Source organism: Octodon degus, unplaced genomic scaffold (genome assembly GCF_000260255.1).
Source record: "Octodon degus isolate 3935 unplaced genomic scaffold, OctDeg1.0 scaffold00004, whole genome shotgun sequence".
Lineage (NCBI taxonomy): Eukaryota > Metazoa > Chordata > Mammalia > Rodentia > Octodontidae > Octodon > Octodon degus.
In genome coordinates, this window is record NW_004524580.1 from 16,088,528 (window position 1) to 16,101,895 (window position 13,368).

The window sequence follows — 13,368 nt, forward strand, 5'->3', positions numbered from 1 at the left end:
AAACTACAGTAGCTTTATTTTCAAATGAATATATATTATAGATTTAAAAAATAATCATTTTATGGTTAATACCAGATTCTCTCTCTCTCTCTCTCTCTCTCTCTCTCTCTCTCTCTAATGTATTTGGTACAGGGTCTCACTACATAGCTCAGACTCTTATTGATCCTCCTGCTTTCAGCCTCCCCAGTGCTGGGATTACAGGTGTGCGCCACACCTGGACTCATTTGCTGGCTCAGCATGCCCCAGGGACAGGACTGGCACACTATGCAGGACCAGGGATTGACCCCTGGTCCTTAAGCTTGCCAAAGCAGGCACTTAGTCCATTGAGCTATATCTCACCAGTCTGAGAATTTCTATTTAAAAAACGTAAGTACAAAATTTAAGGTTTGGAAAAAAATCTGTGTTACTTACCTACCCCAGGTGAAATCTGAGTAAGAAGTAGTAAAATAAATTCATGGTTTAAATATATACATATTTCTTAACTTGTCTTGAAGGGGAAGAGTAAAAACGAGTCCCAGAGCAATGACTCCTAGAGAGCAGTTTTCCATCTAACTGCTTTTCCTTCTAGAAAGAGCCAGAGCCCTTTAGTGAAACTACATGTTCTAAGTCTGTACAAGAAGTTAAAGGGACATCCAGAACATTTTGTTCCATAAAGTAGCTGTGAAGTTTGGTTCAGAGACTAATGGATTTTTTCCAAAAGAATGTATAAGTCTATGAGATAGCTTCAAAAGGGTCTCAATGGTCTATGTTAAGACTAAAGAATAATAACTTCAACTGACTAAAATACACTGAATACTGAAAAGTCTGAGAGTCTGCTCATACTACAGAAGGGAAAATTCAGTAGGACGAACAGAAGTAGAGCACACTTTGAATTCTGAAAGCTAGTAATTAAAAGGAAGGAATGAAGAATTCAGCTTGCCTTTGTAGGAGGAACTATACTTCAGGATAACCAAATAGCATGGACGAGTGAGAGAAAGCTCTTTATTGTACAAAAGGATGCCTACTGTGCTTAGTTTGATAGCACAAGGAACAAAAGAATATTGTCATAAATGAGAAAGCAGAATATAACTAGAAAATCGTAATTTTTGAAATTCTTAATGAAATAACTGAGTCAGACAACAATCATCAGTGGATGCTAAAATCGCTGTAAGGATTTTTCTTTACATGGTGCCAAAATATTGCCAAATGGTTTACTAAATCACTTTATAGCAGAGGTAGAGTATGCGGTTGTCCTCTTAACACAGTAGTCAGTCATAAAATATGAAATAATTAGCTTATGTTTTAAAGTGATTACAGAGTAGTACTTAAGAAGAACTACTGCCAAAAATGTTTAGCTTGAATTTAACAAAGACTTTGGAACTTTTAGAAAATATAAGAAGAAGAAGAAGAAGAAAAAAAATCACAACATAGACATACATACACAATCACAAATCAGATAAATCTAACACCTTTAGAGAAAGAAAAAGATTCTATTTTATAAAAATTTATCATCTATCACATCCAAATTTGATAATAGCATGACTCATGACTGGAAATAGGTACAATTGGGAAATATACATGTAATTGGGGCATTAAGTAAGTTAGAAGTTCATTGTCAATTCTTCAGGTAAGATAGTTATAGTGATCTACGAAAGGGCTTTGTAAAGCAGAGATGCACACAAAACTACTTAGGACAGCAATATCTGTAATTTAAATAGTCCTATAAAAGTACGTGAGGTAAATATGGCAAAATGTTATTTTTTTTAATGTACTTGGTACAGGGTCTCACTATGCAGCTCAGACTCACTGGTAGTGATCCTCCTGTTTTCAGCCTCCCTAGTGCTTGGATTATAGGCATGTACCACCACTCTCAGTCTTGGTGGCAGGCTCAGGGCACCTGGGGTGGGGTCAGGGGGGCATGTGCTATCCTGGATCGAATCCCAGTCCTTATGCTTGCCTAAGCAGGTGCTTAGTCCACTGAGCTATCTCACCAGTCCTAATGTTCATAAATATTAACTAATAGTACTGACAACGGGAATTCATGAATATATTCTATCTTCTCTATACTTAAAAACTTATGGTCAAAACTGAAACATCACAAAAATCAAACATACCTTAAATCTTTGTAGACATCCAATTTTTTCACAAACTTCAGCCTCCATTGACATCAAATCACTCTTTAGTTTCCCATTTTCTTTTCTAAGTTGTCGTTCCACCTCTACTAAGGCAGTATACTGCCGTATAAGTGACTTTTCATTCACTTGCAAAACAGTGATTTTTCGACTGTTTTCTGAAAGCATTTTTTTCATTTCATCCGAATCCATTTGAAGAGTATTTAGCAAATTCTGCAAAAATGCATTGATGTTACTTATTAAACCTAGCTGTTCCAGTTTATGCACTATGTATACTAATGTGAAAAGTATTTTACTAACATTATATTCTTTTACTTTTATAGCATCTTGTTGGATTTGACCCTCAAGTTTTCTCTTTTCTTCTTTAATTGTTTCAGATTCTGTTTGCCAGTTCTCCTTTTCACTAAAAGAGCAAAATAACAAAAGACAATACATCAAACCTCCTGAAATGTTTCACCATGTCAAGAGCCAATTTAGACTAAGGAAATTAATGTTTTCCCAACCCAAAAAGACATCTTAGCTATTCAGTGACACACAAGTTCAAATTTCACTCAGAAAGAACTGGCCTTCAATTATTAAATACAGGGTAACAACGTTATTTTACAGAATCATTCTCATTGTTCCCTGACTCATCACTCTAAAGAATTATATGTAATAGATTATTCCAACTCTCGATAAGTAAGCTAAATCTACATGTATGTAAGAAAATGAAACAGGGTTCAAAGCTTGGTTCACAGACCAATAGGCTCTTAGCAAAAGTATGTAACAACTGTCTTTTAAGAGGTCAAAGTTTAACCAAAAGAATGACTCTTAAATGAGTCAAAATCAAAAGCTGAATCTTGTATTTTAATGATATTAGACAAGGATCAGGAAAATAACATTACCCTAACTTAACTGGAAATCAAGTCTCGACTTCTAACCTTGGTCTTCAATCTGAATAGTGACTACTTACAAAATACTCAGAATACAATATTAGAAATCCTGAGGCTTAAAAGTAAAAAGACACAAAATTTCAGTTACAGAGTAAGTTAATGAGCTCTATTGTACATCATGGTGAAAGAGTTAACAAGAATAGTTTTTACTTGCTGAACAGATTTTAAATGTTTTCTCCACCAAAAATAAAAAAGCCTGAGATGACAGACATGTTAAACGTCTTTAGCCACTCCGTGACTTCCACTTACATCAAACATCATGTTATATTCCATAAACACGGACAACTGTATCTTGTCAGTGAGACAGGAAAATATACTGAGGAGTGCATTTCTTAAAAAGGTGTGCAAGAGACTGTTGCCTATACAAGAGACAATCTAAAACTACTTTTACTCTACCTGACATAAACCAATCATGGCAGCATCATTTTTTGTCACTGAATTGTGCCCTGGATATGTGACCTAACTGGCTAATGAACCCGAGTGAAAGCTAACCAGTGAAAATGTCTCCAGAAAAATTCTTACGTACAAATTAAATATTACATGGAAAAAAATGTTCTTCGCTAAGTATGGCTGTCTTCCCTCAACTTCTACTGCACTTTATATAAACACCGTAGGAGCTAATAACACATAAAGATGCCAGCATTAGGTCTCTTGTTAGATCATACTTAAATCATCTTAAATTTTTCATGTCAATTTATGAGGCATTCTAACTCTTAGTAAGGAAATCATTTTATTGCTATGATGGCAGAGAAAAGAAATATGTTATACCCTGTGAACATATATAACGGCAGCAATGATGAGCGATGCTACACAATGACATCTGCAGAGAACTCATGTGTTGCTGACATACATTCATCTTAGTATTTTCATGTAATGATTCACTTAAATTTATAACAACCCTGTGAAAAAAGTGTCACTGTCAGAATTGTACAGAAAGGAAACTAAGATAGGTAGAGCAACGGATTTTCTCATTAGCAAATGTTAAAGGCTAACTTAACACCAGGTAGAACAATCTCAGAACACAGATGAGCTTGTTTCTAAATCTGAGTCATTCTTTTGGTTAAACTTTGATCTCTTAAAAGACAGTTGTTATATACTTTTGCTAAGAATCTATTGGTCTGTGAACCAAGCTTCAAACCGTTTCATTTTCCTACATATATGTAGATTTTTAACAATAGTTACCAAGGGAGAGGGGTGGCAGCAGGCAGGAATAAAGGGAAAACCAAAATAACTAATTTTTATGTCAATTTTACTATGAATAAGAATAGATTAAACTTGTCTAGCTTTGTTAATACTCATACCTCAGATATTCTTTATATAATAAGCTTTGTTGGTGACGAATTACTGCAAATTTTCTGTTATAATCTTCAAGGGAATCTTCTAAATTCTTTAATTTCTTTTCTTTATTTTCTAGCTCCTAAAAATTAGTTTAGAAATAAGAATTAAAAACATCAGAATACCTTGTGGGTTTGAAGCATAAATTTATATCTTATGACTCACCAAATACATAAGCAGCAGAACTTGCATATTTTCAATTAATTAACTTATTTTTGCAGTAAAGGGGATAAACTCAGGGTCTATACACTGAACTACATGCCTAGTTCCCCCTTTTTACTTTAACACAGGATCTTACTAAACCACTAGGCCACTCAGGTGGTTTGAATTTGATTCTCAAGCTTCTTAGAGGCCTGGGATTGCAAGTGCCTGCCACTATGCCCAGCTTAAATGAATTACTTTTAAGTAACATATAAAAACACTAGAAAATTGTATATATTAATAGGATATCACATGATTGAATATATTTTGAAATTTTTAGAAGAAGGCATATGGAAGGAAGCAATACGTATAAAAAGAGGATGATTAACACAAATAGAAGTACTTTTATCAAATATGATGGCTACAATAAGCATAAGAATAAAAATTCAGACAAAATAAACCATACAGTCACCTCCAATAATATTTATATTATTTTGTAGACATATACTTTGATACCTCTACTCAAATTATGCTAATTACTACATTTTAAAGATGAAGAAACTGAGACTGTAAACGATCATACAACTAATTAAACATCAAAAGCCCATTAGTATTGCGTTTATCAATGCTCTCCCAAGCACATATACTGGGTGAGGTGCCAGCACTTTGCAGAAATTCCGATCCAACAGCAGAGGTCAGATATGTCTGAGTCTACGTATTGCTAGCATTGTACACTGCTATAAGACTGAGGCTTAAGATGTGTTTTGTCACTATGGACAGTACTGCAGACTCCCAATCAGTGTTGTCTAATCTATCACAATGTTTTCCTTATTTGAAAAAACAAAGTATTTTCTCAAATGATAATGGTGTATTAACACTGGTTATTAATAGTCTGTATATTGCAGAACAATAAATCATAGTGCTATAAATTGAAAAGTAATAAAATCAATGATATCACATGAATTATCAAGTAGATCTGATAAATAAAGTTATCCTCACCTTATTGGGGAAATATACAAATTGCAATATTTGAGAAAACACTAATGTCATTTCCAAATGCAAAAGCAAATAATTGACAATTATAACTCAAATAGTTCACTAATGGTTAATCTAGCTGAAGGAAACAGAGATGCTTCTAATCAAAACATATTTTCATTGTTTATGAACAATTTTTCTAATTATATTTCTTTTTTCTTAGGTATTTAGGACAGGGCCTACAGGGTTTCACTATGTAGACGGGATTCATAGTTATTCTCCAGTTTTCAGCCTCCCAAGTACTGGGATTACAGGCGCTCACCATCATGCCCAGTCTCAATGGCTATTTTGGCGTGTCCCAGGGCGGGGCCAGCAAGGCATGCAGGGGACTGAACCCCAGCCACTGCGCTCTGCTTAAGCAGGTGCTTTAGTCCACTGAGCTATCTGGCTTGCCCTTCTGACTATATTTCTACAATTAGATGCTACAGGCATTCAAACTTCAAATGAAATAACAAAAAGTACCAGGCCAGACACACACGAGTATGGCCCGCAAGCATACAGCCCTGACAGGTAATAATAATGCCCCAAAAGATCATTAATGCAATCATTTAACATCATTTTATGATTTCTACCAACATTTTCCAAGACTTAATTGTGCAGTGCAGAGGCTGGACAATGTAGGTGACAGGTGGAAGGCTGTGTAGGGAGGAAAGTGTAGAGTTCAGAGCTATTTCCACTTCCTGTGGCCACCACAGTTACTCAAATCATAACCTGTATTTTTCAGACCTTACGCGTTTGTGTGGCTTTGCAAGTAAAATGCAATGATTACCCACAATCATATTTTACCCCACCTAAATGGGTGTGTGCCTGTGAAGATGGGCATGTATTCATACTATGCGGACAGGGAAATTTTAAAAAGTTTTCTTAATCATCAAACTTAGACTTATACTATTTTATAAAATTATTTAGTAGTTACATAAACACTTGTGACTTGTCTACATGAACTGTATCATATATCTTGTAAGCAGCCCAAGATAACTCATCTTCACTTGACATAGCTAGGCAAGACACAGGCTGGACGGTCATGCGGGAGGCTATTCACAGTGCTCATGATGTAACAGCAAACTGAGGGGGAAAGGCAAGTTGCGCAAGAGTACACTTTCCAACTTCTAATGGATTAACTAATAATGGATCTTCAGGGTCTCACTACTAGACTGGACTTGGGGCCGGGGAGATGGCTCAGTGGAATAAGCACTCCCTTGTCAAGAGCAAGGGCCTGAGTTCAATCCCCGGTTCTGCCAAAAAAGAAAAAGAAACTACTAGATTGGACTCAGTGATCCACCTGTTTACAGCCTCCCAAAAGATGGAATTATAGGCTCGCGCCACCACGCCCAGTCTCAATTGTCTTCTCAGCATGACCCAGGGGCGGGGCCTGCAAGGCAGGCCTGGGGTTCAAACCCCCAGCCTCTACGCCTGTTGCAAGTGCTTTAATCCACTGAGCTATTTGGCTGCCCCTTTAGAAGCTTTTCTTATTGCTAACACACACTAGGAAACAACTCTAATCATGACGCTAAAAGTTATTGTATCAGACTTTAGGATTTTAGTTTCTTTATTGTTCCTTTTCTAACCAATAATAAAAAAGAAGTACTCATAAAAGCCTCAAGTTTATTTCTCTATGGGTGCAACTACAGCTCATATTCCTAAGTGAAATAAATCACACTGACATGTTTAAACCCTGTATCGTCGCTCTAGTGCAAGAGACTGACGATAAATTAAATCTGAAAGGTACAATAGATATTGTTATAGGCAAAGAAACTGCTAGAGAAAGGAGAAAAGAAAGAAGCCAGATAAAAAGGATAGCTAAGGCAATTATACTACTAATTTCTACTGGTTCTTTGAGAGGAACAGTTAGTGCTTAATCTTTTTTCTGACCAATTTTACATGCTTATATCTGTTAATCTGAACAATTACTTGGAACATAAAAATATGTAATATAACAATAGTTGATTTCTTATCATCTTGTTTTAAAATTCTGTGTTTTTAATTTTTAATCCCTTTTACAAAAAAAATGATTTTAAAAAGTACTCACAGTAAGATGCTCACTGCTTTTTCTATATGCCAATATTTAATATAAAAAAGTGAACATGCTACAAATTTAGATAAATGTTTAATTACCAGATATATGAAAGCAAAATTGGAAAAAAGTTATAAGAAATTAAGAAGAGTTCCCTGGGCCCGCCATGCTGGCCCCACCCCTGGGGCACGCTGAGAAGGTGATTAAGACTGGGCATGGTAGTGCACACCTGTAAGCCCAGCTCTTGGGAGGCTGTAAACAGGCAGACCATTAAGAGTCTGATCTAGTAGTGAGACCCTGAACACCCTGTACACCCTTCCCTAAAACAGAAAAAAAAGGACATTGAGAGATAAAAGAAAAAAATGAGAAAAACACCCCAAAAACTTAAGCATAACTCCTCCTTTCCACAGACCAGCAGAGATCCAATCTAAACAACTAAGTTGCAGACAATACTATGCAACATAACAAATACTGTCAAATTCATATTATTTAGTGAAACTCTAATTTCTAATTTTTTTATTACTGCTATTTTGTATTCTCTTTAAAAAATTTAAAAAGTATATATAAAACCTAATTTAGATAAATGGAATAAATTGCCTTTATACTATTCCATTAACATCATAATACTTTAATAATGTCTATTAATATTCTGAGAATTCAAAGAATACCTGAGTAATTTCAGAAGCACACAACCAATGAATTTTATTATTCACATGTGGTGTTCAGTACCTGTAAGAGATGTATTAAATACTCATTCTGAGAATTAATGATGTTAGCACTTGAGGGCGCTATCCCATCTGGTAAGTCCACCCCTTTAAAAACAACATGAGATGCTTCTGACTGCCGTAGAAGACTGGTTTCTTTCTCAAGATGGTCTATCTGGAAACAAATACAACAAGGATGAGAACCAAATCTCTTACAGCCAAAGCATACGTGAAAAGCAGCAGCTTATACTTGGTACCATTTCAACTGAATATCTTTCCAAAGTAGTAATATCTTTCATGATAAGAATTAAATGATATATAATTTTGCTTAAAGATGCCTAAGTGTAAGACTTAGAATGTTTTTGTACTTTTTATACAAGACATGTATTTTTCCATTTCATTTTGTAAGAAAAATTAAAGTGTTCTTAATGTTGCAGTAAATAATTCTAGGCAGATTTTCTCAAAAAACAGCTAAAAATATATACTTTTTCTAAACTTACGTTTTTTGCTTAGTATGTTCTTCTCTTTGATAAAATCCTCACCTTTAAATTTGCTTTTGCCAACTGCTGTGAGTAATTTATAGCTTCCTTCCGAGATTCCTTAAGCTCCAGTCTTAATTCTTCATTCCTTCCAGTGAGTTGATCAACTTGAGCTTTCAAATGCAAACTAGGATCAAAGATTCCTTCTGCATTCTTTGATTCTATAGCCTATTTATACAATATATGAGAAATACAGGGAAAAACAATAAAATTACAGTAAACAAAAGTTTACCTTTAATCTGATATTTAATCATTTCTCGCAATCTTCTGTCTAGTAACAAAATATGGTACTTTAATGTCTTAATTATGAACTTAAACTTCAATACTACCTATTTCATGAGTGTTACGGCTGTGTCTAGATGTTCTCCCAAAGCCTCATGTGCTCATAGAGCTCTTCAGAGTTGGCTGGATCTAGAGCATGAGAGGCTGAGATTAAGGATATCTGACTGCCAAGTAGGTTCCCTCGCTGGTTTGGTATGGCTCTGAGTGTGGTTAATGTAAGATTCAACCTGGGTGTAAGGGGTACTCATCCTAAGGGATGTAGCCTAGGCTGAAAATAAGACACGGAGAGAGGGCTGCTGTCTCCGCTTGCTGCTTCACTACTTTGCTAGCTTTCTGCCTGCCATGAACTATTTCTCTTCAATACCCTTTTGCTATGCCACAATGACTGTGAGCCAGCCAACTATGAACTGAAAAATCTAACAAACTATAAGCTGCTATGAGCCTTTCCTCCTTTAACATTGAGTGTTGGCTATTTTTGACTCAGCAGAGAAAAGTAATTAAGATACCAAGAATAGTAATTACTTCACTTTCACAAGTAACAACACCTAATCTTAATACAATGGCAGAGTAAAAACCTAAGAGGAATGAAATGACTAAGGTTCAAGTATTAGCCAGGGTCTTCTTACCTGGACAAGGGACTTAAATCCTTTAAATTTTATATCTGCTTATCTCTAAAGAGGTATAAATGTTGTCCTGGTACTTTATATTCTTTGTTAATCAAAATGAGGTAATTTATACTTAAAAATCTTCGAAACTTTGCACTCAACTAAAAGTATGAGGATAGGGATGGAACAGCTTCTACATTCAAATAAGCAAATGTTTTAGTGTTTTCTTGCCCTACAGTGGAAGTATAAAGACCAAATGCAACAAAAGCAAAAATTAAATACAACACTGTCCGAGAATAATGAATAAGCAAGATATATATTAAATACTAAAATATTACTAGATTGGCTTCCATGGTCTAAACCTACAAGACTAATGCACACACACCATGGAAACACACACATAATCTTTGTACTTCAAAAAAATGACATAAGGCCAGTGAGATAGTTCAACGGTCTAAAGCTCTTGCTTAGGCCTGGGCAGAATGCCCACAGGAGCAGGTCATGCAGAGCAATAAGTTATATTAACTCAAAGGAGATGCCCTGAAGATAGAAGACACGTGGAGGTGCTGTGACTGGCAGCAAGAAAGATAGGTAACTGTCACTGGAAAATGGTCTCCTGATGTCACTATAGCCTTTCGAGGCACTGAAAAATGCCACATAGTAACAAAGTGAATTTAAAGTGCACAAAATGGAAACTCCCAACAGAAACAGAAGACAGGGTCTCCTGGCGTGATTCCATTCTGCTTTCATTTGGTCACTAAGTAGGATTCCACTGGAGAAGGAGCTTGACTGGGAACACGGGATCCGTGTTGGGCAGCGTCACAACAAAAGATGTTTACATAAAAAGCAACAAAGCACAAAAAGTTCTGCTAGACACCCAAAACAGAGGCAAATAAAGTCACCAACCAGAGAAGGAGTCAGAATCAGAGATATAAAAGGCACTAGATGGTCTGCATGAATCTCAGCAAGAGAGGCTATAGCCTCAGGAAGCTGTTAACATACCAACATCACTCCTGGTCTCCGCTAAGTAGTTTACATAGAAAAATTCAAGTTCTGATTAATCATAATTTTGAAAGCAATTTAATAAGATTATTTTTTACTCACACCAAGCAAAAATGTTGAATTTAATGTTTTTAAAATATGTTCAGTTAATATAAATGACACACACTTAAATATTCATCTGAAATATGTATTATAATCAAATTTATATAACTCATACAATATTAATCTTCTGCATGGTAAATATAAAAGTAGGATATTATTTAATGGCTAACATCTTTCCTCAAGCAATAGGTAAATATTTAAAATAAAGTCATTGTATTACATGTCAAGTTTTGTGGCAAAATGACTTAAAAAAAATAAACGCTAAAAATTCTACAAAATAAACTATAAGTAAGCAGGGTTTACAGTAGACTTGACTGGAAAAGAACACCAAGCCGTGGTTCGTCAGGCTGGTTTTATGGTGTTAGTCTGAGGGTAGGCTGCAGGTGCTATAGCCTATGATTTTTCCAGTCTAAACAACTTTAGAGCTCGAAGCTGCATAGAATTTAAGGAGGAAATTTAAGAGGAAAAAGAAAGCTGGCAAAATGAGCTCTAAATCCTTTCTTAAAAATTCTGCCATGTCTCAGGCTGACCCATGAACCAGAAAAGTAATGGAGGAAAATGAAAAAGAACTTGAAAATAGATCAAAAGGAATTATCTAATTGGTAGAAAAAAGATGAAATATGCCTGTAAAAAATAAACAGACCCTAAAGACTGATGAGAAAACATCAAAACATATGAGTCACTGGACTCCCAGAGAGAAGAGAGCAGAAAAATAATTGAAGATATAATGGCAGGAGACAAGTAGAAGGATCACTACTTCAAGGCCAGTCCAAATAAATTAGTAAGACCTTGTGTCCAAAGAAAACTTAAAAAAGGGATGAGGACTAAGGCCTTAGGTTTAATCTCAAGAACTACAAAAAGAAGAGGAGGAGGAGGAGGAGGAGGAGGAGGAGGAGAGGGAGGAGGAGGAAGAGGAGAGGGAGGAGGAGGAGGAGGAGAAAAAGAAAAGGAAGAAAAGGAGAAGCAGGAGGAGGAGAGGACAGAAGAGGAGATTAGGAGGAGGAGGAGGAGGAGGAGAGAAGAGGAGATTAGGAGGAGGAGAAGAAGGAAGAGGAAGAGGAGGAGGAGGAGAAAAGAAGGAGGTGTTCTAAGACAGAGAACAGGAAGAGCAAATCTTCACATTTGACTCAGACAGACAGACATCCCCCTTAGCACATTATACCCAAAATAATAAACACTAAACATAGAAAAAAAGCATTAAAAGCTATACTTTACATAGGCAGAAAGAATAATTGAATAACTATCTCATCAGAAATCATAAAGACCAGTATGGAGTAGAATATTAAAAGTGGCAGATGGGGTATCTGAGGACTTATGTAACACGAAAAAAGTAACTTACATTAACTAGTCTCTCAAGACTAGGGATAATTAGAGATGTTTCTCCCCCCTTAGTATCAGGGTCCTTCTGCATTTCCTTGATAGCTTGCAATATTTCTTTCATACCTTCTTCAAGTTGCTTATTTTCTTCTACTAATTCTTTTACTGTAAATACATTTTTCTCATTGAATGAATATACTTTTTATACAATACATACATGAATGACAAATATTTAACATACAGGAAAAATAACCACCAGGAAAATTCAAACCTAAATATACAAAAAATTTCAACTATGAGTCCAACATAAATAGTTGATTTGAATAACAGCTATTTAAGTCGTGTACACAGAGATATGTATCTCATACCTGAAATAAACATGCAAACTTCTGCCTCAACATAACCTATGTTTTAAATATTTTAAATTCAGTTTTCTAACTTTACTTTGACTAAATAACACACACACAAAAAAAACCCTCCAAGGCAAACATCCTTCAAAATTAGAGTATCATTTTCTGACAGTGAGAAACAAGGCAAACCAACCTGGTGGACAGCAGAGAATGAACTACATAATGAAAGTAATGCAGATTAACAAAACATGTATTAAAGTTCTTTCAGGCCAATACTTTTTAGTATAGAAGAATACATATATAGAAAAATAAGTGAGAACAGCAACTTACATTTATTCTGAAATTTAGCTATTACCATCTTACTTCTTTCTAAATCTCTTCCCTTTTCAGTTAGTTCTCTTGAAAGAAATTCATTCTGAATAAAACAAGAAAAAACTGGTATTTTTTTATGAAGTATCACAATAGTCTATAGGTTTTGAGGTTTTATTAAAAAGTTTGATTGAGGTATAGCACAGCAAAACATGCTACAGACACACAGTAGCAATTATCCAAATCAAGTCCAAAGGGCAAAGAGATGGTGATTTTCCTGCTACCTTCTCCCTCCACTAACTGCATGACAAATGTCAAAGAGCAAAAATGAAGCTTTTACTTTTAGTAGCACAGCTGTCTCTTAACCATCCATCTTTACACTACTTGTTCTACCTGGCTTCTATGACATTTAAGTTCTATTTCTAAATTTCTATTTTGATTCTTGAATCAATAAATTCTATATTATGACTTAATTCTAAAAAAAGTTTAATACATTAGGCAAGTACATAGCAAATGCATTGCATTTTTAAAAATTTTTTTAAAGGAATGTGTATAAACTAGTGTTAACATAAGTACCATAGTTACAGCAC

The 13,368-nt window shown here is 35.2% G+C and overlaps 1 protein-coding gene across 2 annotated transcripts in view; it reads right to left on the bottom strand.

Annotated features, from left to right (window-relative positions):
* The window catches only part of Cep290 (centrosomal protein 290), an 84,166-nt gene that overhangs the window by 51,997 nt on the left and 18,801 nt on the right, over positions 1–13,368 (bottom strand). For both annotated transcript variants that reach the window (XM_023716284.1, XM_023716282.1), the window contains exons 18-24: positions 12,800–12,884; positions 12,142–12,284; positions 8,815–8,979; positions 8,298–8,447; positions 4,345–4,460; positions 2,412–2,514; positions 2,094–2,324 (exon numbers count right to left, since the gene is read on the bottom strand). In XM_023716284.1, coding sequence (XP_023572052.1) covers positions 2,094–2,324; positions 2,412–2,514; positions 4,345–4,460; positions 8,298–8,447; positions 8,815–8,979; positions 12,142–12,284; positions 12,800–12,884 — 993 coding nt within the window. The remainder of the gene's footprint in view (positions 1–2,093; positions 2,325–2,411; positions 2,515–4,344; positions 4,461–8,297; positions 8,448–8,814; positions 8,980–12,141; positions 12,285–12,799; positions 12,885–13,368) is intronic.